Here is a 25276-nt window from a genome sequence, read left to right as displayed (position 1 = left end):
AGAAAATATACCCCTGGTCATCAGTCTGAGCAGAGAAAAGGATTTCCTAATGACAGTAGATACATAGTGAGCAAAGGACAGTTAAAGTGCCCAGGTCTATAATAACTGCGTCAATTTTCAAAGGGATGCCTACATTTCCCAAAGGACACAATACTGCATTTCTTGACTTTTAGTTTATAGCTGTAGTCCAGGCACAATTTTTTAGTATGTATTAGGCTGTCATGGAGAATCAGGAAGTCAGATGGGGAGTTTATGACAGCTTCGAATTTTTAGTCATCTGCAAACTTCGCCAGCCACAGTCCCTTGCTGTCTCCCTCGATATCAGAGAAGTAAATACTGAAGAGTGGCCCAAGGAGCATTCCCCCGGTGGACACCACTGGCAAATAGTCTTTTCTTAGGTTCATTAGGGTCATTATAAGCCTAGCTGTGCAACCTAACCCATTTGGATTCCCTTGTAACATGTGCATCTTAATTGGAGAGGTATGTTTATTAGGAGGGTTACATTAGGAGGTTGCTTAGAGGTATTGTGGAGGGTACATTAGTTAGGGAATGTTTACTATTGGCCTCTGTCTATAAGAGACATGGGATCAGCCCTGGGATGAATTTATGATTACCCATCCAATGATCAAGGTTATGTTTGAAAAGGATTAGGGATGGACTCTGCTTCACGTGGTTAGGGAGCTTATTCCAGAGCATGTGTATCCTTAGAGTCACATATCTGTCTCACCAGAATATTCTATTTATGTCACATGCAAAGTTCAGATCCCTGGATATAGTATTACTGGCACTGCCTATTTTGCAGATGTGTAAAAACTCCATCACGGCTGGATCTAAGGATGATTTTATATGCCAAGCACAGATCTCCTCTCAACATCCTGTAGGAGACCAAGTACAGAAACAGGGCTCTAAGGCAGATTGTATAGGACAGTGTGTTAACACCCTCAAACCTCTTGGTGAGGACTCTCTGTGGATGTTCCAGTTGTTACATATGCCTAGTCAGGTACATGCTAAAGGGAGCATTGTACTCAATGAGTCTGATAAGGGGTGAGTAGAGTGGTACTATAACTTCCTTTGACATGGATGCCATACCCTTACTTATAATTTGGGTGATATAGAATGATTTTCTTACTACACTGGATACATGTTGGTCAAAGGCCAGATTATTCTTCCCATATCTCTAACTACCAGGTCAACTCTGAGAGGTGTCTTATCAATGGATTAATTTACCTGGGTAGACATTTTCACAAAAGGCACTACACTGCACTTCTTTGCATTGACCAACAACCACAGATAAAACCAGTAATGTAAAGAAAACGAACACTGGCCGGTGAAACTGGATGCAAAGTTTAATTACCGCTTTCGTCTGTTGTTACACTTGACTTCTTCAGATTAAAACAGGAATTCTTCATACATCACTTCCTTTTATAGCCAGGCTAAGTCACATGTCATTAAAGCAAAATGCACTTAAAAATCACTGTTGTTTTAGTTGTTATTATACATTGCTAAATTTCACTTTATAAAATGCATTAAAGCCATACTTTATTTACAATGCGGACACTGTAACCAATGTGCCAATGTATTAGAAACAGAAAGAGTTTTTATTCCAAGTTATGGTGCAGTTCAACTAAATTTCAAGTTGAACTGTAACAGTACAGGCTGTGAACGCTTACAGAGAAGACTAAGAAAGCGTTTAAAGTTTGTATTTACCAGCATATGTATCACGTCAGGAATGGTAATGAAAATAATGTATTGGTTGTACATACTATCTTGAACCCAGATCGCAAGTTTAAATTTGTAGCCATTGATCAAGTAGTACCTGATAGTAGGGGGGACCGAAGGAATTGTTTCTTGAATTCAAAGAATTCATGTAGCAACTTAGAGTGGATGCCACTAACCCGCCCGGACTGAATGATGTTGTTTCTCTCTCCAGTTATTTAAAATTAAAAGCTAAACTTTATTTTTAGGGGGAGGGCACACGTATATTTCTGTGGCAATACAGTAACATTTGCTTATTTTAAGTACATGATTTATTTTTGTGGAAATGTATTTTGGATTGTACTTTATTTTAATTTTGGGATGGGGGCTGATGGGCTATATGCAATATGTAAATAAAGAAGTATGGTTTTAATGCATTTTATAAGGTGAAATTTAGCTATTTATAATAACAACTAAAACAAGAGTGATTTTTAGGTGCATTTTGCTTTAATGGCATGTGACTTAGCCTGGCTATAAAAGGAAGTGATGTATGAATAATTCCTGTTTTAATCTGAAGAAGTCAAGTGTAACAACAGATGAAAGTGCTAATTAAACTTTGTATCCAGTTTCACTGGCCAGTGTTCGTTTTCTTTACATTACTTCTTTGCATTGAGTTTTAGTCTGTGGCTTTGGCAGCAGTTATTTGTCTCTGTTAGATCCTCTTGCAGAATGTTAAGTGTCATGGGGGAATTTATGATAGCTCTCAATTTGGAGTTGTCTGCGAACTCAGTGAGCCAGAGACCAAACAGGAGTGGGCCCAACATGGAGCCTTGTGGTACTCCACTGGTAACCTTTCTCTTGGTGGTGTCACTTGGTGGTGCTGGTCTCACCAGTCCTGACTTCCTGAGTGCTATCTGTGAACCAGCTGGCAATCCAGTGAGTTCTATAAGGATTTATGTGTAACTCAGTGAGTTTGTCCACAATCCGTGAGAAGGGTATTGTGTTGGATGCCTTAACCAGGTCTAGGTAGGAGGTATGCATCATTTTCCCTTTTTCCATTGCTATGGTTACCTTCTCAAAGAAGTCTGCCAGGTTAAGTAAGCATGACCTTCCTTTCTCAAAACCAGTGTCTGTAGGTTGCCAATGTCTTTGTTGATCATTTCCATGATAATTCTATGGCTTTGCATATTAGACCAGTCAGACTCATGTGTCTGTAGTTTCCAAGGTTGGTTGATGATCTCCCCTTCTGAAGGGGATAATCATTGCTGTCCATCATTCTCTTGGTACTTAACCTGCTTTGAGGCTGTAGTCGAAAACTTGCTCAAGTGCTCCTGATAGGTCATGTTTCAGACTATTTAGGAGGCAACCTGGGATATTGTCAGGCCCACTGAGGCTGTGTTTTTAGCCTCATTGAGCACAACTGTGACATGCTCCCTGCTGATAGTTGGGGGATTATTCTGGTAGGGATTTCACAAGGAGTGGCAGGTTGAGAGTGGGTGATAAAGTTTGAGCTGAATCAGTCAGCCAGCTGATCCGTTACATCACTCTGTTTAGTGAAGGTGGTAGCACTTTTCCTTTTTTTTCTGCACACTGTTGCATGTTACCTTTGACATTTTGGACATAACTGTAAGGGACTCTATCTAAGGTGATTTGCACATGGATGAACTCCAGACTATTTTTTTAACCAGTCTTGAGGTACACTTGTTGCTAATGTAGATGTAGGCACTGTAGCCTTGCACTGCCAGGGTACTTTCTGCATCTTTAAACTATGCATCAGTAATGGCATGGCACAGATGTCTATATTCTCAAAAGTGAGGAGAGGTTATAGGGTGGTGAGTTTATTGTTAATGCTGCCAGCAATGAACAGTAACACCTTTAGGTTCCTTTGGATTTTGTTTGCTATGTTGGCAGGTTTGTCACTTTGGCACTGCCTAAAAAAGGCTCTCAGGGAGTGGATAACATTTTATGCAAAATCTGGAAGCCCAGGTGAGACAGGTGCAGGCCATATTTGGCAAAGCAACTTCATTTGTTGACCATGTCCTCCCAGGTGGGAGATATTGAATCCCCCTTGTATTGACACCAGAAGCTAAGCCAGTTGTTAAAGTCAATCTTTTTTTTTTTTGGTTCATACTGTGGCATCATTCTTGGTGAAGGTAGAAAGCTGCTCAGTGCAAGACACATATCAGTCTGAGCCTCATATTCAAATAGGTCATTAATGTTTCTCCTCATTTAATCCATAGAGGTATGTGTCAGGCCATTTACGCCCACGAGGACTATGATATAGTCATACTGGGTTCTGTGGGGCAATGACTTGAGTGCATATGTAACTTAATGGACTCTGCATTCAGATAAGCAACTGACCGTAACCTTCTCCATGTTCAGTCTGGTGAGTGGAGCATCTGTGTGTCATACAATGGAGTCCCCTATGACAGGAGTCTTGGGTAAATTGTTTGCTTGCCTTTGGGCTTTGTTTTCAGGGGTCGATTGGGTGTAGGTTTATGTACAGGGTTTGGTGTTGTTTATGGTGTATGCTTTAGAGACTGATGAGGATACACATTGCTGTTTGCAGGCTTAGGAGGTCATTAAGGTTTAGGAAAATTGCTTTTTAGTGCCTCAGCATAAGATGGTCTGTATGTGTGGACACTGTGTGGTAGATATATAGTGTGTGTGTGTGTGTGTGTGTGTGTGTGTGTGTGTGTGTGTGTGTGTGTGTGTGTGTGTGTGTGTGTGTGTGTGCGTGCGTGTGTGTGTGTGTGTGTGTATGTGTATGTCCGTCCGTCCGCGTGTTCTTGACAACCTTGTTTGTATGCGAGATTTTTTCCTCCAAGGAAATTGTGTATGTACATCTCTCGCATACTGTATTGGATTCTTTAAGGATTTAAAGATTGTCAGTGAATATGAGACAATTGCTACACTGTCTCAGGATACACATATCAACCAAGTTGACTATGGAGACATTTGCAAATTGCATATCCATGTTGTCCAGACATGTATTAGGGTGGGTTATTGGGGTTTGAGGACTAGGTTTCATCAATGTCTAGTAGGGTAATCTCTAGAGTTAGGGACTAGAGTTGAATAGTGCTTTGATATGGCAGTATGCAGTGCTAAGATACGGTATTAGTGCTATCTGATACTCAAGCTAGCATCACTAAATTGCAGGTTACAGTCCTAGTACTAGTTTTATATGTAAACATCTGTGTTTTCCAACTCAGATAGACCAGACCATCACCTACTACCACTAGATGTAATATCCAGACCTTTTAAAGTAAAAATGCAAATATGATTGCCTGAGATTGTACCACAAAACAACTTTAACAAATTAGCTAAACAAGACAATTTCAAGTTAATCTGACCAACAGTAAGTTAGATCCAATACTTTTAACACCTAGTTGAGACTTCAACTAGTTGATCTAAGGAGTCAGCATGTATGAAGTTAAGAAACTGATGTGCATACTTAGTTGTTGTAGTGCAGATTTCCCATTAAATAGAAGGATAGCTGATCTCTCCTAGGTAAAGAATGTTAGGTTTGATAGAGAGGGACATCAGTTTGTTTAAATATGCCTCATGTGTTATAGGACACATGGAGGGAGTGTGGTCATCAGCTATGATATGATGTGATATGATATGATATCATATCATATGGAGTCTTATTTATGGTGAAAAGGATATGGAGAATTTCAAGGTTATTGTTCTGCCTTAAGAGTCTAAAGGTGATTCAGTATTTAATCTTTGCTACCAAAACAGGCTTTGTGCCTCAAGAATTGAAAACAGCAGATAGAGTGGGCCATCTACAGACACTGGACACTACAGACCATAATTCTCTCTAGTCTTATATGCAAAGCCATGGAAATAATTATTATGGAAATGATCAACAATGACATAGGAAACCTCCAGACACTGGACCCAACCCAATTTAGTTTTGTCAAGGGCAGGTCATGCCAACTCAACCTAGTGGACTTTTTTTGAGAAGGTCACCCAAACAATGGATGACAGCAAAAGGGTTCACACTGCCTTCCTTGACCTGGCCAAGGCATTTGACACTGCCTTCCTTGATCTGGCCAAGGGATTTGACACAATACCCTACTTGGGCATTTTTGATAAACTCAAGAGGTTAGGTATAAACCTATATGTCACCCAATGAATAGCCAGCTGGCTCACAGACAGGACCCAGGAAGTTAGAATCTGGAAGCCCACCTCTACAAAGAGGAAGATCATAAATGAAATCCATCAGGGATCGGTCTTAGGACCACTCCTTTTGACATTTACTTCTCTGAAGTCAATGCAAGTGTTAAGGTCCTCTGGCTGACCAAATTTGCAGACAACTGCAAATTAGTAGCAGTCAAAGAATCCCCCACTGACACAAATGTTCTGCATGAAGGGCTGACACAGACAAATAACTTGTGTTAGAGTCATGGACTAAAACTAAATGCCAAGAAATGCATAATAGTATACTTCAGGAAATCATCTACCCCTGGTAACTGTCATACTAACAACACAGCCCTATGAGTTGACCCAGTAGTCAGGAACTTGGGGACACATGTAGACAGTACTCTAGCATTTGGCCATCATGTATCTTCAGTACTGAGGAAATCACTCTGCGCTGTGCAATTTATAAGCAAAGGTATAGCATCTAGGTCCAAGGAGGTCATTTTTCCACTATATTGAGCATTCATCAGACCTGTCATTGAGTACAATGCCCCTTTTGTATGTACCTAACCAGGCACACCCAACAACTGGAATGTCCACAGAGGTTTCTGACTAAAAGAATGTAAGGTATAAATAACATATCCTTTGCAGACATCCTCAAAGCCCCATACCTGTATGGCTGTTGAGGGAATATCTACACCTGGCAAAGGCATTGTTGGACTGCACCCTAATGGACCTCCTGCATATATGCAAGATGAACAGCACCAGAATTACCCATTCTAAAGAGTTAAACCTTATCTGTGAAATAAATAGGACCTACTGAAGAGACAGGTATTCTAAAGACTACCTCTTCTGTAGAACATGCTCCTCATCCATGTGAAGCAGAGTTTCTCACTAACCTTATTCAAGTATAACTTAGACAATTGGACAGGGAACAGGAAATTCTTCCTTGGTTTGGCACCTATGTCTCTAACTGACACAGGCAGCCTGTAAATGGCTCCTCTCCTAGGCCCCTGCTTGTAAATGTTATATCTCCCAAGCCCATGTTTACACTTATCAAGGGTACCAGAACTTGTCAAAGATTTGAGATGCGTGGCTAGGCTTAAAAATCCATCTGTGATCGTTAGCCTAGTACACACCTATGAACCTATGAATTAATTTCTTAGGAATATGGACACAGCCTCCACCAATGTTGGTGCTGGGGCTGAAAGAATAGTAAGCATTGAAATATTAGCAATAAGAAGTATGTCTTCTTGTTTAAGCTTCTAGCATTGAACAGTGCCATCTTCATATGTTCTTGATTTTATTTAGGTATGTAGGTATTCTGGGGAGACTGACTTTGCCTAAAAAAGGCAATGTGAGGGAGAAAATAGTTTTGTTCGATGGCAATAATGATGCTATGGGTTCATGCTAAAAGAATGCTTTAAACTTCAGCATGAACCAATATCATGCAGGCTGCATTTGCCTGATATTTCTCATTTTTCTAAGATTGTTGACTGGCTATTAGGAAAAGGGAGATTTAAAAGCCAGTCAGTGACTGGACCAGTGAATGAAGAACATAGGGTCATGCTAAAATGACAGTTATTCAAAAAAAAACAGACCAGAAAGGATCAACATTAGCTGCCTGGGTGGATTAAAAAACATAAAAAAAATGTGACATCTTTTGGGTTATCTGTCTATAATGGGGGAAAGTGAACATGAAAGGAAGGAAGAATATGAAAGAAGAAAAACATAAGAGAAATTGGGAGCATAATTATTTCAAATGGACTGAAACAGGCAGTTACCAAGAAAAGCAACAGAACAAAATAGCAAGTTGCAGAGTTATGTACAGAAGAAAAACTAAAATAAACACATACACACAAACACACACATACATACACGTACATATTAAGAGGGATGAACTTCTTATGCTGCTTTTTGATTGAGTCTCAGCAACAGAGAGAAAAAAGGCACAGAACTACAAAAGGACTGATTTGTGAAAACTGCTTAGCTCCTTGCTGGACCATGCTCACAAGCCAAAACAAAAACAAGTGCAGAATGCTATGGAGTGTGAGTGTGTGTGTGTGTGTGTGTGTGTGTGTGTGTGTGTGTGTGTGTGTGTGTGTGGGGGGGGGGGGCAGAGGGTATTGGGAGGTTGTTCTGTCAAACAAATACAAACACAGTCAAATTATGCCCTAACCAGTACAGTGCTACTGATATTGAATGGTCAATGCATCTTATTCAAGGTTCCCTGCATTAAGTTTATGTGTAATTGTCAGGGTTGTATAAAGGAAAAAATGACTACATGAGTAAAGAAATATGTATGGGGGCATCATTAGCGAATTTAATAAATATGTATACAAGCTTGTTAAACAATCAGAATGCAGGCCAGTATCATTGAAATTGTAACTACAGTTAATGCTGAAGTGTGTAGCTTCATCAGCACTTATCTTTTGTCGTTCATTATGATAGACATTTCTGGTACTCAAGTATGTGAAAACAAAAAGCAAAAAACCCAATAAAAATCAAAAACCCACAGGCCACAGAGATTCCAAGAGGTACAACAGCCAGTAAATGTGCAGTAAAATGCAAACGGTACAAAACGGTGGATTAGCACTTTTGTTTATTAAATATAAACTTCTTCAGATTCTTCAGATCTTTTGCCTCTTATTTTTGGTCTGTTCCTCCTAAAATTTGTGGTTTTCTGGCAAATTTTGAGGATTTAAGTCACTAAATAATACTAAAAAAATTATAAACATTTGAATTTCAGACTTCATGTCATTTAGAAAATATATAATAATATAAAATCTGTCATTCTAGCAACTTTCTAAGTTTATAGGAGCAATATTTAAAATTTGCCCCTGTTTTGAGGCCTTTGTCCAGTGGCAGCTGGTGACTTCAAATCAAAGGGGGACTGCAGGAGACAGCTGAAAGGGTGGGGTCAACGGGAAGGGTTGTGGCCAACTAGAAAGGTGAAGAGCTATGCTCAAAACCACAAAAACTGGGACGTTAATTAAATACACTGCCCTGGGTGCCAAACCATCATTATGAGAGTCCAATCAAGATAAAATGAAGAGGAGAAAAAAATATTTCAATACATTGGCTACATGACAGCTTATTTAATATCTAGTTGGACACAAAAAGGTTGTGAGGCATGAAAAAATAAATTACTTTTTAAATAAATTATTGGAATGCCAGTCGAAATCAAGTATAAAAAAACAAGAAGCACTCAACTAAAACCACTTCTCCTTGCCCTGCAATTCTAATTATAATTTATATTCAGCTTTATAAAAGTACCAAGTAACATGCTGAAAGTAGCAATCTCTGTGATACCGATTAGCCCCACTTGTAAAAATGTTTCTTATCCAAAAAAACCTGCTGCCTGACAACAACTATCTACTTGTTTCATGGGGGAAACATGATCAAAGTAAAAAATGAACAGCAAACAACAAATAAGCTCAAGATAAATTGCTTAAATGATTACTGCACAGGTTATGGACCACACATTATAGATTGGCATTCCGTTTAGTTTACGGGTAAAGCCTGCAATGATGACTGCAAGTCTCCAACAAATGTAATGAGCTTCTAAAAATACTGTAATCCTGTCCTTTATTACAAATACTGTCATATGCATTTCAATACTCAATACTCAAGGCTTATACATTATCTAGTTATGTAAATATTCTCTGCATGGCAACAACAAAAAATGCTTTCATTGTTGATAATTCTTTAACAGTATGCTTGTTAAAGCTTACTTGCATCTTACAATCTCAGACAAGCTTACCTGATGGTCATTAAAGCATTGTTACTTAAACACAGAGCAGCAGGCACTGCAACAACATGTATTTTCTGAATAATAAGAAACATAAATCAACAGTATAAAAATATTACAGAAAACCAGAACATTCTACAAAATCAAGGAGAGATGAAAAGCCACGGTAGTACTTGTGTCTACCTTGGATGGGGGATACTTTACACACTTACACTGCATAACTGCTCCTTGCCTTGCTTGGACACATCCAGAGTCACTACATGGGGGAGTGGGGTACAACAAGTATGTCACAATTTAAAATGTCTCTGGCTGATAGTGATGGCCCTGACATATTCATCATACTTCACAACCTCAGAGCAAGAAATCTGGAAAAAGCCATAAATAGAAGTGGGACAAAGGCCCAAAAATAAGGACAATTTTCAAATATTGCTATTATAAACTTAGAAAGATAATAGAATAGTAGGTCTTGCATTAGTATGAATTTTCTGAAGGGTATGAAATCTGAAACTCAAACATCTGTCATTATTTTCTAACTTCAATCTTTAATGATTTGCCACTAATTTGCCTGAAAACCACAATTTTATGAAAACGGACAAAAAATGTGATGCAAAAATATAAAATAGCCACACAATATAGCTGGGAACCTGTCAAAGGAGGGACACTTTTTAATATTAGTAATGTTAAGTTGAGTAGCTGACAAAATAAGATAATCTACATGCATTTCTAAAGTAAAAGTAATCTGTAACTCTGATCATTACAATTATTTATTAATTGTAAACCCTCCACATTTCTTCCAAAAATTGACATTTTGCGGAGGGATTATTAGGGGGAGAGCAACATATTGAGCCAAAATCAGGGACAGTTGAGAGGTTTGGATATACCTAATTCTATAAAGCAATTTATTTGCACATAACTCTCAACCTCAATGCAGGAAATCTGGACAAGGCCAAATATATTGGGGGAACAAACAAACAGTACTAAAAATTGCTCTTGTATAAACTTAGACTGTTGATAGAATAACAGGTCTTGCTTTAGCATGCATTTTTCTGAAGGGTTTGAAGTCTGAAGCTAAATGTCTGTCATTATTAAGTGACTTCATTCTTAAATGATTTGGCAGAAAACCACAAATTTTATGAGGAACAAACCAAAAATAAAAAGCAAACAAATATCTATTCTCTGCAAAAAATGAACACAGTTAGTGGTATAGTTTAGCTAGAGAATTGTGAGGCAGAAATCTATCTGATGGGATGGACTTATCTAGTGTAGACACAACAAGTACCTCAAAAAAAAAGAAAAAAAGAGAGATGATTGCTTCATGATTGCTTCATCATCATCAGTCAGTAGTATCAAACAGTCAGTATCAATATATAGTAAAAAAAAAAAAAAAAAAAAGTTTGTGTTAATGTAGACAGTTAATTTAACTGGTTCTCACATCCAACCAAGAACTGGGAGGGAGGGGGAGGGTGTACACTTAATCATCAGTATAGATTACAGTTGTTAGAGGGCATTGTAAATTTAATGTTTTGAACATTTTTCCAGTAAACAATGAAACAAAATGCATCCACCAATAATGACAAAACTGCCCAATTCAGAACATTTCCATCATAAACATCTACTCAAACTTCTACAATCTACCAGTATCAGTAAATATGCACAATCTCTGCAGAATAAAAGTCATCTAAATAATTACACATTAAAGAGATCTGTAACTAATGAAGAGGTTGCTGCTAGCAAACAACTTTATATTTCATTGTTTCATCTACAAAAAGTATCTGTTGCCCTTGAGGAATAAATTGTCTATGTTATATTAAAAAAATGATAAGCTAGTAATATTGCAATAGGGAATGGATGGCAAACTGATAACAGGTTCATAGTTACTAGGTATCTCTGCCAAAGAGGATGTTCTCAGGACTGCAGCATCCACACCCTTTAAAAGTACACTGCAGTATTAGCAATGCATCTAAATACTGTGGTTGTAGAACCCACAGCCTTCTGCATCAAAAGCAAGTTTTCAACTTGCTATGCTAGTAACAATGCAAGCAGATTCAGCATAAGCAGCACTAAACTTCTCTTCCACTGAAGCTCTCAGCTCCTTGTAAAATGCACTTGACACTCAACTGTATCTCTCAACTTTGCAACACAAGAAATCTGGAAAAAGCCAAAATTTATTGGGGGGACAAAAGCCCAAAAACCAGGGACATGTTTTAAACACTGCTTGTATAATCTTGGAAAGTTGCTAGAATAAAATTTTGTGTTACTTGCATGCATTTCGCTGCCAAGACTTGAACCCAGGACCCTGTGCACTACAGTCAGACCAACATACCATTATGTGAAATCAGATGTTTCTTGAAAGATGGGAAGACTGAAACTTAAATAGGTTCATAGGAAGGTACTAGGCTATCTGCCCGAGGGCATTTATAAGCCTAGCCAGAGTGTGTCTGCTTTCACTACCCCATTGATTAATTAACTGATCCTCTGTCAAGCAGAGCCAATGAAGTGATCCCAGGGGTGTATTTTCTGTTACCCATCCACTCGTCAAGGTTTCCCTTGAAGAGTGTTAGTGAGGGGCTCTGCCTGATGTAATTTGGAAGTTTGTTCCAAAGCATGGGGAGTCTCCATGACAGGAATCGTTCCCTCCAGCATGTTATTGTTGTGGTGAGGTTTAGCTCACTAGAGAGCGTGGCTTGCAGCAACTTGGATTTCTTTAGGTGGAGCATGTCCATCAATTCTGAGTTGAACATGGCTTTGTAACTCAGGCAGAGATCACCTCTGAGTAAGCGATATGCCACTGAGTACAGCCGGAGTTTTTTCAGTCAGGCTGCATAGGACATATGTTTGAGGTTAGTAATCCTCTTGGTGAGGTACTTTTGTGGTCTTTCCAGCTGTTGGAAGTGTCTTGTGAGGTACATCCCAAATGGGGCATTGTACTTTATGATGGGTCTAATGAGTGATGAGTAGAGGGGCACTATAACCTCTTTATTTCTAGATGCTAACCCTTTAGTAATTAGATGGGCCACATAGAAGAATTTCCTAACTACTTTGGCAATATGATTGTCAAGGGAGAGATTACTATCTACTTGGGTCCCCAGATCTCTTATTACCTCTTCTGTATTGAGGGGGCTGTCACCTATGTGGTAATTCGTGGGTGTTTTGTTTTTCCCATATGGGATGACTATGCATTTTTTGGCATTTAGCTTGAGGCCATGACTTTGACACCAGGTGTCTGTCTCAGTAAGGCCTTTTTGGAGGATGTCCATGACAGCCGGAGAGTCAATCATGGCTTCCAGTTTGCAGTCATCGGTGAACTTGGTTAGCCATAGTTCTCCTGTGTTTGCCTGTACTTCTGAGAAGTATATGCCAAACAGTAGGGGTCCCAGGACTGAGCCTTGTGGGACACCAATTGTGACTGGTTTAGAGTCGGAACTGGAGCCCGGTATTCTTACCATGTGAGTTCTGTCTGTAAGCCAGTTGGCAACCCATCTTGTGACATAGGGGTTTATGTTCAGGCTGGTGAGTTTTTCTGTAATACCCGAGTGGTGAATGGTGTCGAAAGCCTTGGCGAGGTCAAGGTAGGCTGTGTAAACCACCTTTCCCTCGTCTATGGCCTTGGTGACTATCTCAAAGAAGTCAACCAGAATTAGTAGGTATGATCTGCCCTTAACAAAGCTGGACTGGGTCAGGTCAAGTGTTTGGAGGTTCCCAATGTCTTTGCTAGCGAGTTCCATGATGATGCACTCCATAGCCTTGCAGACCAGGCTAGTCAGGCTTATGGGGTGATAGTTACCAGGGTCAGTTGTGGCCCCTTCTTTGTGGAGAGGAATAACCATTGCTGTGTGCCATTGTATGGGCATGTAGCCTGTGGAGAGGCTGAGGTTGAACAGCGTGTTTAGGTGGGGGGTTAGTTCATTGTGTAGTTCGAGCAAGATGCAGCCTGGGACACCATCTGGTCCCGTTGACGCTGTGCTTTTGGCTTTTGAAAGAGCTATTTTCACCTGTGCATCTGTGATTTTTGGGACACTACACTTTTCCGGTATTGTTGTGGGCCCTTTTGGAGGTGAGAGAGGGATGAAGTTTGCACTGAATCTATCTGCCAGGATGTTGGCAATATCAGTAGGTTCAGTATATTTTGTGCTATTTTGCACTAGTTCAGTACATAGCTGCGAGTTGCCACTTAGATTCTTAACATAGCTAAAGAAGGCTTTGTGGTTATCTTTTGAATCCGTGGCTATTTTTCTTTTGACGTTAACCTTGGATGATTTCATGAGGGACCTTAGTTTCTTACTGATACTGATCATGGATGTCTTTCCTTCTTGGGATTTGCTTTTTTTCTGAACTAGTTTCCTCCTTCTATTGTATAGCCTGTTTATTGCAGGGGTCCACCAAACTGGTTTCCTTCTCTTAGACGAGTGAGTCTTGGTTTTGCTAGGGATGGCATGATCCATGCATCCTTGTAGGTGCTCATAGAGTGCATCTGTAAAGGTTTCTGCATCTTGGGCAGCATTATCCTTTAGTGTGGGGGCTGTGAAACTTACCACCTCTGTCTTAAGTAAGGTGATGTTTGCTTTAGAAAAGTTTTTTACTGTGGTTTCCTTAGTTGGGGGTGGTGGTGGGGTGTGGACATCCAGTGTGATTAGTTTATGGTCTGATCTAACCAGTGACGGGTTAACCTCTGGTGTGGAGCACCTGTCGCCCATGTTGGTGATGACCAGGTCCAATATGTTTTCACTTCTGGTAGGGGAGTTTACCAGCTGATCCAGGGCATTTGTGTTGATGAATTCCAGGAAGCGCTGGGCCTGGGAATTTGTACTCGAGTAGTTTTCCCAGTGAATGGTAGAGTAATTGAAATCGCCCAATATCAGGGTGTTTGGTAGGACCTTCATGTTTTCCAGTGTCTCCAGAAAGGTGGAGTAGTGGTCCTGGGTCATGGAGGGTGATCTGTAGCAGGCCACAATTTGCATTGCATGGCTATCATTTAGTGAATTCAGTTCTCACCATATCTCTCAACCTCTTAGCACAAAACACCTGGACAAAGAATACAGCCCCCAAACATATTGAGTGAATTCAGTTCTCACCATAGCTCTCAATGTCTTAGAACAAAAAGCCTGGACAAAGCCAATAATGGGGGAATACAGCCCCAAAAATAGGGGCAATTTTCAAATATTGATCTTATAAACTTAGAAAATTGCTAGGATAAAAGGTTGAAGTCTGAAATTCAAATGCCTGTCATTCACTGATTACTAAAATCCAGAAAACCACAGATTTTATGAGGAACAGAACAGAACAAAAATATGAGTCACAATTCTCAACAATTTTCACAAGTGGTGATGGGTAGGGAATTCAGGCTCTTGCTACCTGTACCCAGTCTACAGGGTTTAAGCCCGAGTAACTCTAGCCACCAGGTATATTTAACTGGGGAAACACACACACACACACACACACACACACACACACACACACACACACACACACACACACACACACACACACACACACACACACACACACACACACAAACACCCTGTATATTCCTCTTTTGTAGCATCCTTTCCCTGCAAGTGGAGTGCCAAATATAAATCCCCTTTCCCTTAGTGTATTCCTTGCAGCAAATGGAGCGCCAAATACAAATCCCATTTCCCTTCCTTCCCGGGAGCCAATCAGTGGGCGTTGCAGTCCAATCTCCTAACTGCATAAACCTCTAGGCATCAGTGTACAGATGCCTGTCTTAGTAATCCGGACCGGTGAAATGACAGTCCAGATATCTTCAGTTTAGCTGAGGGGGCTGCAGTTCAATAGCACAAGCCACCACTGTCTTTGTCCCCTCATTTTTTCAAACTTTGTCCAGATTTCTTGTGCTGAAAGGTTGAGAGATAATTTCAACATGCTGAGTAGGTAAAGAAAGAATATATATTAGATCACCCAAATCTGCTGTAATTTTATTTTTATTTATTTATTTATCCTCCATGACCAGGCTAGTCCCAATAGCTTAGTGGCCTCTTTTCAGGTGAGATCAGAGGTAGCATTTCTACCACTTTTTTTTTTTCAAACAAGAAACATCTTTATTAAATTATCGCATATGACATAAGCAATTATCCATTTATATAAATTAAAACAAACCATATTGACATATTTTAGTTGCAAACACTATACATCACAAATCATAATGATTTGATAGATTAGAAGTGATGTATAATGTTTGCAACTACAATTATATCAATGTCAGTCAAACATTACATAGCTCATTCAAATCATGCCTTCTTTGAAACCGTGTTCTTCCTCTGTAGGCATTGTTACAATTCCCATTTTTTTCTTAGGTAACTTGCTCCTACCCTTTACTAAAGATCCCAATTCCAGTTGTTTTACCTCTGTTACTATATTCACTACTTCTAGTAAAGTTGGTTTAGACTTTTATTTCCATTTTCAAGTAATTACTTTTTTTTGACAGCCACCAAAATTAGATTTAGCAAGGCCTTAGTATGTCTAGGCAATTTTGAATCTGTATCACATCTCAAAAAAATCATTTCCTTAGGTACACTAATTTGACCACCCAGTGTCTCTGACAGAATAGTCTGCAGGGTATCTTTAGTCTGCCAACTCATTACTCTTCCAGAAAATATGTCCTTAGTTACCTCTTTCTTCACCATCACTCCTCAAACATTTGCTGTCTACCCCCCTCCATTGTTTCTTTGTGAATTGCTTATCCAATCTCTCTCTTCCCAGTCCTTTCTAACCTCCTCTGATTGATTCATATAGTTGTCATGCATTATTTTGTTTGCTCTACTAATTATTACTTTTCTAACAGCATCTTCTGTTCTCTGTTCTACTAAAAACTCAACCAGTGCTGGTCTTTTGCTTAGAATACCCATATTTCTTTCTCTTTGCCTATACTCTGATATCAATCATTGATAGGGAAGGCAATCTCTATCCTGCAGTCCAAATACATTCTTGGCCTCTTCCCATTCTATTACCTTTCCCTCTCTAATTATTTGCTCCCACTACCATGGTTCTTTCACCAGTTTTCTCTAATAAATTCCAGCCCCCTCTTGCCTATTGTCTGTGTCCCTAATTGCAGTCATCCCTGTCAGAAGAATCTATTTTCTGCATTCCTATGTTGGCTTAGATATTATAATACTTTATGCTACTTTATGAATATAATATTCTGCATGGTTATTGTTGTTTTCCATAAGGATCTGCATCCAAAATCCCAGTCTCTCCTTGTTTTTTTTAGCTTCTCCCCTGTTTTATCATCATCCTTTTCAACTTGGAATTATAGGTTTCTGCTTGTGCTGTGTATTGGATCATAAACAGCCTTCTCAACTGGAAGAATCAGCTTATCCCACTTAACTCTTACCATCTTCATCTCCCAGATAAAATCCTTCATCTCTTTATTAATTGCTATCCACAACTTATCCATTGGTTGATAAAAAGATGCTTGACCTATGTATAAAACTACAGGAATTAAAAACATTTTAACTGCTTGTATCTTGCTGTCCATATAACAGAGATCCCAATTTCTCAGTTTTTTCTATTATCTTTTATGTAGTCTCTTCTCACATATCTTTAGCTGCCACACCAGAATCCTTTTTAATGCATACTCTTAAGTACTTAATTTTATCATGTTCCCATAAATATGGATATTGCTGAACCAATACATGTGTAGGTACATAATTCACAGCTATTGCCTTTGTTTTAGCTTCGTATCCCCAAAATATCTGAAACTGCCTCAAAATGTTTCATGACACTGAAATGTCCTTTTCTGGTTTTATCAAGTATAAAATAATATCATCTGTAAATAGAGCCAACTTTTCTTGACTACCATACCAGTTATATCTTTGAATTTTTGAGGCTCTTCTTTTCCAATTGTTCTAAATATAGTTCAAATAACAAAGGGAAAGAGGACACCCTTGCCTGATTCCTCCGCTCAAAATGAGATTATCAGAGTGGAACCCACCCACTTTAATTGTTACCTCCAATCCCTCATATATCCTTCTAATCAACCTTATAATTTTATCAGAGAATGCAAATGCTTCAATTACCATGCTCATATAAGCTCCCAGTTTACTCAGATGCTTCTCTGCATCAAGAGTTACCAACAACTGTGGCATTTTCTTACATTCAGCATTCCTGTGGATCATCAGTGTTCTCTTTATGTTGTCAAATGTTTGCCTCCCCTACACAAAACCACACTGGTCCATGTCTACCAGTTTTGGCATCCACTTTGCCATTATTTTAGCCATGATAGATATAAACATTTTATAATCACAGTTTAGGATTGAAATGGGCCTCTATGCAGATGGATCTGATGGATCTTTACCCTCTTTAGGTATTACAGCCACCACTGCTTCCTTCCAGGATGTTGATGGTTCTCCTCCACTTAAAATACTATTAAACAAAACCTTCCAGATCTTTATCAGTTTTTCCCTCCCAGCTTCCAGACTTACACAGGAATACCATCTATTTCTGAGGACTTTCCTGTTGATTGGTTATACATCACCATTTTTATCTCATCTCTTCCTATCCTATTAGAAATAGAGCCCCATATACCTCTAACCATGGCATATTTAATTCTTCTTTAAACATTTCCAATTGTACCTTTTCTCGATCACCATGTTTTTCTGCTTTAAACAGACTTTCATAAAATTTCTGAAATATTTCTAGTACCGCTACAGGATCTCTTGTTATTTTCCTTGTTGTAGGTTCCCTAAGCTTGGTGCCAACGATTTCTACTTTCTGTTGCCTGAGTTGTTGTGATAAACATTTTTGTGTTGTACTGTTAGTTCTTCTAGTCAACTCTTGTGCTTTTGTCTGTCTATCAAGCATTTTCCATCGAAACACTGGAGAAGGTTTCACTGACAATCTCTCTGTGGTCTTTATTACCTGAAGAACAAGAAGCAGAATCTCCTTTTGTTTCACAGCTCACTTTCTGTTGGACAAACTTTTGTATTTCCTCCTTAGCACACGTTCTGCATAAAAAATGATTTTGTCCCTGCAGGAAGGAATATTCTGAAGATAGCTGAATACAGTAGTTTGAATCTCATGCCTGCTTCTCGACATTCCTTGATTAGTGGAATATGTTTACTCCTCTTCTGCCTGGTGTACAGTGAATAATCATTTTCCACAAATAGTCTACTGTCTCCCACTTTTAGTACGTAATCCTTCTGCCACAGTTTTGTCAGAATCAACTCCTTTTGCTGGTAGGATTGCATCTTTACTATTAAAGGTCTGGGTTGCTTTCTCATGGCCTGGTTTGGAGCATACGCACTATGTGCCCTTTCAATTAACAACTCCTGCTGTGGAATACCAGTCCACTTGCTTATTTGTGCTTTCATAAAATTAATACAGTTTGTTCCTACCAGCTTCTCTGGTACAGCAGAAAATCTTAAACTTTTCCTGTGTACTCTGTCCTCTAATTCTATTATTTTTCGAAACATCTCTTTTTGAGCAGTCTCATATTCAGTCAGCACTTTCTTCATTTTGACCTCCAATTGTTGCAATTGTATCACCTCATCTGAATATCTGTTTAAACTTTCTTACATTTTATTTAGCCTTTTATTTGAATTGATATACACCATCAGTGTTTCATTTATTTTAATCAGCTCTGAGAATATTTGACTTACATTTTCTTTTAGGTTACTGCAAGCCATGCTGGAGCTTGCACTGCTTTTTGCTGAAAAGCTATACATTTCTTCACAGTCAGTGCTTTTCTTCATGTTTTGTGGTTGATTTTCTTTCAGGTTCTCTGAATTTCTTTTTTTTCACTGACAACCAGGTTGGGCACTTACTAGCCAGTTACTGAAATTTACCCCCTCCCAAAAAAAAAAAAATCACTGTTTCTGTTTTCTGAGTTTCTGTTTTCACACTGGGAGAGCTGAAATGAAGCTGTTACTCAATGTGCAGCCATCTTGTTAATCAGTGGTATTTCTACTACTGGGAGAAATTTGCTAAGGGCATCAGGGAGATTCCCCTACTCTTTTCAATAGGTGTGCTGGGATCTTTTACATTCAGCTGAGTTACCACCAACTCAAGCAGACGGACATTAGTTTAACATCTCATCTGAATTGAGACTGATATGACGGGGATGACAGTAATTTTTAAGGAAAAACTAAAGCTTGCATAAATTAGCTCCCCTTGCAAAACCAGTATAATTATAACTGTGGGAGGAATCAAACAAGTATTTATAAGGTAAATAATGTAGAAACTAAAAAAAGAAGAGGAATGCAGCTTAGGTGGTATGCATAGCCACATTGTCATTGGGGAAAGGCTGAAGAATTGGCTGGGGCAAAATGAGTTTGTTTTGTCTATTCTTCAGCAGGAGTGAACATCAAACAAGAACTACTTAAAGTCTCATTTTTCTTTTTTTCTTTTTACAGAGTAAAGGAACTGATGACAAGACGCTAATAAGAATTCTGATTTCTCGCTGTGAAAATGATCTCCTGAGTATTCGAAATGAATTTAGGAAAAAATATGGAAAGTCATTGTATTCTACCATCCAGGTTTGACTAATTTGTTTTTATATATGTGTGACATTTGCTAAAGTACAAAACAAATGCAGTGGTGTTCAATCACCATGAAATACCAAGAAGCAGCCTTTCCAAAAATGTAAGATCTGCGTGCAGATTCTCTACTGGGTGCATATCACTGAAGAAATTATTTCAAAATGGATATGTTGATTTCAGTTTAAAACATAGACACACATCACTTACAAACAACTAACCAGTTACAGGATGCTTTCACTTCATTTATTAAATGAAATTAAGTACATTATAAGTTCAGGCAGTATATTTGTTTCATATTAGAAAAGGCAGTGGAATGGATACAACAGATGATTAAGAATGTGAAAAAGAGTTCACATCTAACAAGCAATTTAATGTAAAAATTTGCAGCCATTATTTGCAGCGAGCTCATATTTACTCAGGAGTTGCCCATGGGTCTGTTTTAGGTCCAACACTTTTCAACACCATATTCTCCTTTCTGTCTGCACATAAATGCATTTGGATCGCTGAACACAAAGATGATATCATGTTAAGATCAATTACTAATAATACTGCATCAGGGCTAGCCACTCAGCAGTCTAAACATTGGTCACGTTAATGCTGATGCAACATCCCAATCCCATGTAAAATGGGAAAAAGGGGATTGATAATGATAGTGACTGATTATAATATGTTCATTAACTATCTTTCTAGTGTAGTAAAATAGCTAAATCAAAGGATTTAACATCAGTTTTAGTAAATTCAATTTCATGACATTTGCACCCTTGAAACCCAGTCATGAAATTTTATTTTAAAACTCTTCTATTAGGTACAATTCCTTATTTAATGATACTGGTATCTACATTGACCTGAAGCTGAACTTTAAAGCTGCTGCTTCCATGGTCAAATCTAAAGCCCTAGGAGTATGCGGTCAGATTTTCAGAAATGTTCAATCTGGATCTTATGCTTTACTTAAAAAGTTATTTATAACTTATGTTAGGCCAATTATTGAGTCAAAGTTTATCTCTTACTCCTATTTTTTTTTAATTTCTCCAAATGTTTTGGGTTTCTATTACCATGATGGGAATGGGCCCCATTCCTAAGTCAAAGTACTATTAAAGTTCATATTATTAGTATTGTTTTATTCTTTGATGTCAGCCAAAAGCACTCTTTGCAGCACCCGCAAAGTAATGACTCCTGAAATTCATATGGAGTTATATGTATTGGTAGCATATCTAAATAAGATTTTAGACTCTTTTTTATAAGACCCATTGCTCCTACTACTATTGGAACTGTTTGGGTATCTTTCATCCACATTGCTCTCATTTCTGCTTGCAGATCCTGATATTTTATAACTTTATGTCTCTCTGTGCGCAGGACACTGTAGTCACTGGGTGTGGCGATTTCATTGATCAATGCAACTCTTGTATTCTTTTCTTGGACCACTATATCTGGTTTTCTATCATTTGTCTTTTGAATTGTTGGTAATGGATGATCCCATGTGATGTAGAATTCATCATTTTCTATGATGCTTTGTGGCTCATGTTTCCAGTGCTTTTCAGCCACATCAAAACCATAATGTTTGCACAATCCCTAGTACAACAGTCTCGCCACATTATTCTGCCTTTCAGTATACAGTCCTTCTGCCATTAGTATGTCACAACCAACGAGGTGTGCGACTGTTTCCAGTTCAGTTTTACAAAACCTGCATTTGTCTGTTTCTCCCACATGTTCAATAGACTTTGTAAACTGTGTACGTAGCCCACTATCTTGAGCCACCAATATTAACTTTTCATCTCTTGGTTTGAATTCACCTCTCCTTAACCATTCCTGTGTTCATTCCTGATCAACATGAGGTTCTTCCAGAAGTATTCTATGCTTGCAACTATATTTATACATTTTCCACATTTCTTGCCTTTTCATCTGATCCTTCACCTTATATTCTTTCTTTTGTTTTTTGGCACACTCATTTGCTGCCTGATTTTTATATACCTCTGTTTTTTTTCCATTCCTGCTTGACACCGAAATTTCTGCTAGATTAAGCAGGGAAGTCATCTTATATTTATTCTCCTCATATTTAAAAACTTTCACTACGTTTGGGTCTCGTGAGGTCAGCAGATATCCCTCCTTTAGAACGGGGAATATATAATCTTGGTATGCACTGATTGTTATAGATCATTTGGTGAGCATGAAGCATCCTTTTTGTTTTAATATCTAATTTATCCAACACATTTTGGGGCCAATTAATCACTCCAAAACTGTAAGTTAGAACAGGAAAGGAAAATTGGTTTATTGGTTGGATTTTTTTCCTAGATGTCAATGCTGTTTTCAGGATTAATTTAAGTCTTCTAAAATATTCCTTATTAAGTTTTACTTGCATTTGTTCGTGTTTTATTGCTGATCCTTCATCAATTCCCAAGTATTTATACACTCCCTGTTGCTCAAGTTCTTTTATATCACATTCTCGTCCCAAACTGATGTTTTTCTGGTGCTGCAGTTTTCCTGCTTTAAAGGTTGCTTTTGCTCATTTATCAAGGCCAAATGACATTCTAATATCATCTGAAAAAGTTTTGACAACCTGCAGCTGTGCTTTCAGTTCCTCATCTGATGAGCTATATAGTTTTAAATCATCGACAAATAGAAGATGAGAATTCCTTAGACTGTTGTTTTCTAGGAGCCAAATTGTACTTATGGCCTAAGCTGTTAAGTAAACAGCTTAATGGGTTAAGGGCAAGGCAGAACAGCAACGGTGACAGAGAGTCACCCTGGAATATCCCCCTTTGAAATTTTATCATTGGGATAATAATTTGTCCTTCATCACGGTTTAATTGCAAAGTGATCTGCCATTCTTTCATGGTCACTCTACCATAGTCGATCATTGTAGGATGTATCTTATACAGTTTTAAGCACTCTTTAATCCCTGAATGTGGGATACTATCAAATGCTTTTTTTGTAGTCAATCCATGCATACTTAGATTCTTCCCCTTTTTACAGTTCTCCACTATGACTTTATTTAACAACAAATGATCCTTTGTTCCATATGACTTTCTTTTATTGCCCTTTTATTCTACTGCCATAATTGAGTTTTCTTCTAAATGATTATAAACTCTGTCAGCATCAATTCCCATGTATAGTTTATATGTCATTGGAAGGCAAGTTATTGGTCTATACATTTTGGGGTAGCTTGCAGGTTCACTCTTAAGTAGGAGCATTGTTTTACCTATTGTTAGCCAGATTGGTGTCTGTTCAGGTGCACATATAAATAGTTCTTACTTATGGCTAGGTCTTCATGCAAAGATGTTAATACTTTTAACAAAAAGTTAGGCATTGCATCTGGTCCTGGGGTTTTCCAATTAGAGGCTTTTCTTAACTTTGTTTCAGTCTCACTGGCTGTTACTTCATCCCATTCCATATCCTGTACCTTTAAACTTCCTATTCTTTCTTGTATTTCTTTTATCCATTTAGCATCGTTGTTGTGTTCCACAGGATCTTCATAGATACTTCTCCAAAATGCATCTATTTCTTCTTTCTTTGGTGGTCTTTCAATTCCTTTTACCTTGTTTCCCAATTCTCTATAAAACTTTTTTGGGTCATCACTAAATTGCCTATTTTGTACTTTTCCTTTGTATTTATATGTGTATCTTCTAAGTTTTTCCACCTGTGCTGAAATTTTTAATTATTTGTGATAGTGCATGATAGATCTTGGTCTGTACTAATACTGTGCACTGCTTTTATCACATCTATCTTTCTTAGCATTTTTGTTGATCTATTCCCCCTTCTATAGTCTTCTAACAGTGACACTTCTTGTCTTAATTGCTCTATATTTTTCTCTATTCAATACTTCCATGATGGTATTCGATTTTTCCCCTTCCTTTGCCTCACTACCCTGTGCTCTTGTGGCAGAACTTTATCAGTTATTAATTTAGCTGTACAGTAACATATCCTGTTTACTTCTGTTATATCGCATGGATCTCTATGGACAGTCCTAAATACTGTGTTCATTTGTTTTATCAGACTTCTGACTTTTGGGGTTTTATTGACCTTCTGCAGTCTATTTCTTTCATTGATTTTAATATATCTATCTATGTCCATTAAATCAAGCAACTCTTCCCTTAGTTCATTTTCTTCCAGACTGAGGGCACATCCTTTGTTTTCCACTTTCTGCGGGCATTCTATAGAAAGTGCTGGGTTTATATTAGATCAGCGAAACATCATTAAAGTGAATGCCATTTCGCCAAAACATATAGACCGAAATCCAAAAATAGTGAAGGCTCAGGTAAGCATTCTTTTTTTCCCCAGGGAAAAAATTGCTTGGCTTGTGTCGTGACATTGCCCTTTACCCCACTGTAGTGCAACCTCGAATTTGGTATATTTAATTAGAGGGATTGTGGGGGGCAGCCCCCCACTTTGTTATGTTTGAAATTGTGTATGCATTTTTAGTGCAAGTGATTTCTTTCCCAGGGAAAGAAATTGCTGTTTTGAATGTTCGCGGTTTAGTGAGGTTGCTGATTATGTGCCGATGAAGAGGCATTTGATGGAACGCCTCTTTGAGCATTTAATATAAACCCAAATGTTCTATAGCATCTTCCTGTGGCACCTTGTCTGCAATTTCATCCTGTGCCATCCATTACTCTGTCATATGGGAACTCACTGACCTCCCACTCAACATTGACTGCATCAGAGTTTCCACAGTCTCATGCTCCTTCCCTTGCTATCTAGCTTTAAGTGAACATTTATACTGGTTTCCTATGGAAGGCTCCAAAATATCTTGATATGGCACCTGACCAATTGCTCCCTGTTCCACTGGTTTCCCCTTAATTTGGATATCCATTGCTCTATCCTGTTGTGGTGCTTTTTGCAATAGATTTTCTACACTGAATTCTTCACTTTGCAGGTGCTCCATAACCTCAATTTCTGTTTCTTTAACTTCTCCATTACTGATCTCCATTTCTACTTTTCCTCTTTGTCTTCTTATTTTTTGTATTGTAAAGTTTTCCAAATCCGGATTCCTTTGCCTGTATTTCTATTCAAATATCTTTGGTGCTGCTCTTTTTGTATTGTTAGTTTTGCTTTCTTCATTGTATAAATATTATACCATATTAAATCCTTTTTCTTTCCCATGTCCATATTTCTTCTTCAGATGTCTCCTGATCTTCCTGCTTCTCCTTACTTTGGGGACTCACTCCATCATGCTGTGATGCAGTCTGTGTTGGAC

General features: G+C 38.3%; 1 protein-coding gene across 1 annotated transcript in view; it reads left to right on the top strand.

Moving 5' to 3' along the window:
• ANXA9 (annexin A9) overlaps positions 1-25276 on the top strand; it is a 504993-nt gene that overhangs the window by 438274 nt on the left and 41443 nt on the right. The window contains exon 12 of the mRNA XM_044080038.1: positions 19960-20082. Within this exon, the coding sequence (XP_043935973.1) occupies positions 19960-20082 (123 nt within the window). The remainder of the gene's footprint in view (positions 1-19959; positions 20083-25276) is intronic.

The sequence above is a fragment of the Protopterus annectens genome, chromosome 8.part0, assembly GCF_019279795.1.
Source record: "Protopterus annectens isolate FY-2018-M chromosome 8.part0, PAN1.0, whole genome shotgun sequence".
Taxonomy (NCBI): Eukaryota; Metazoa; Chordata; order Ceratodontiformes; family Protopteridae; genus Protopterus; species Protopterus annectens.
This window is presented reverse-complemented; position numbering and strand designations above follow the sequence as displayed.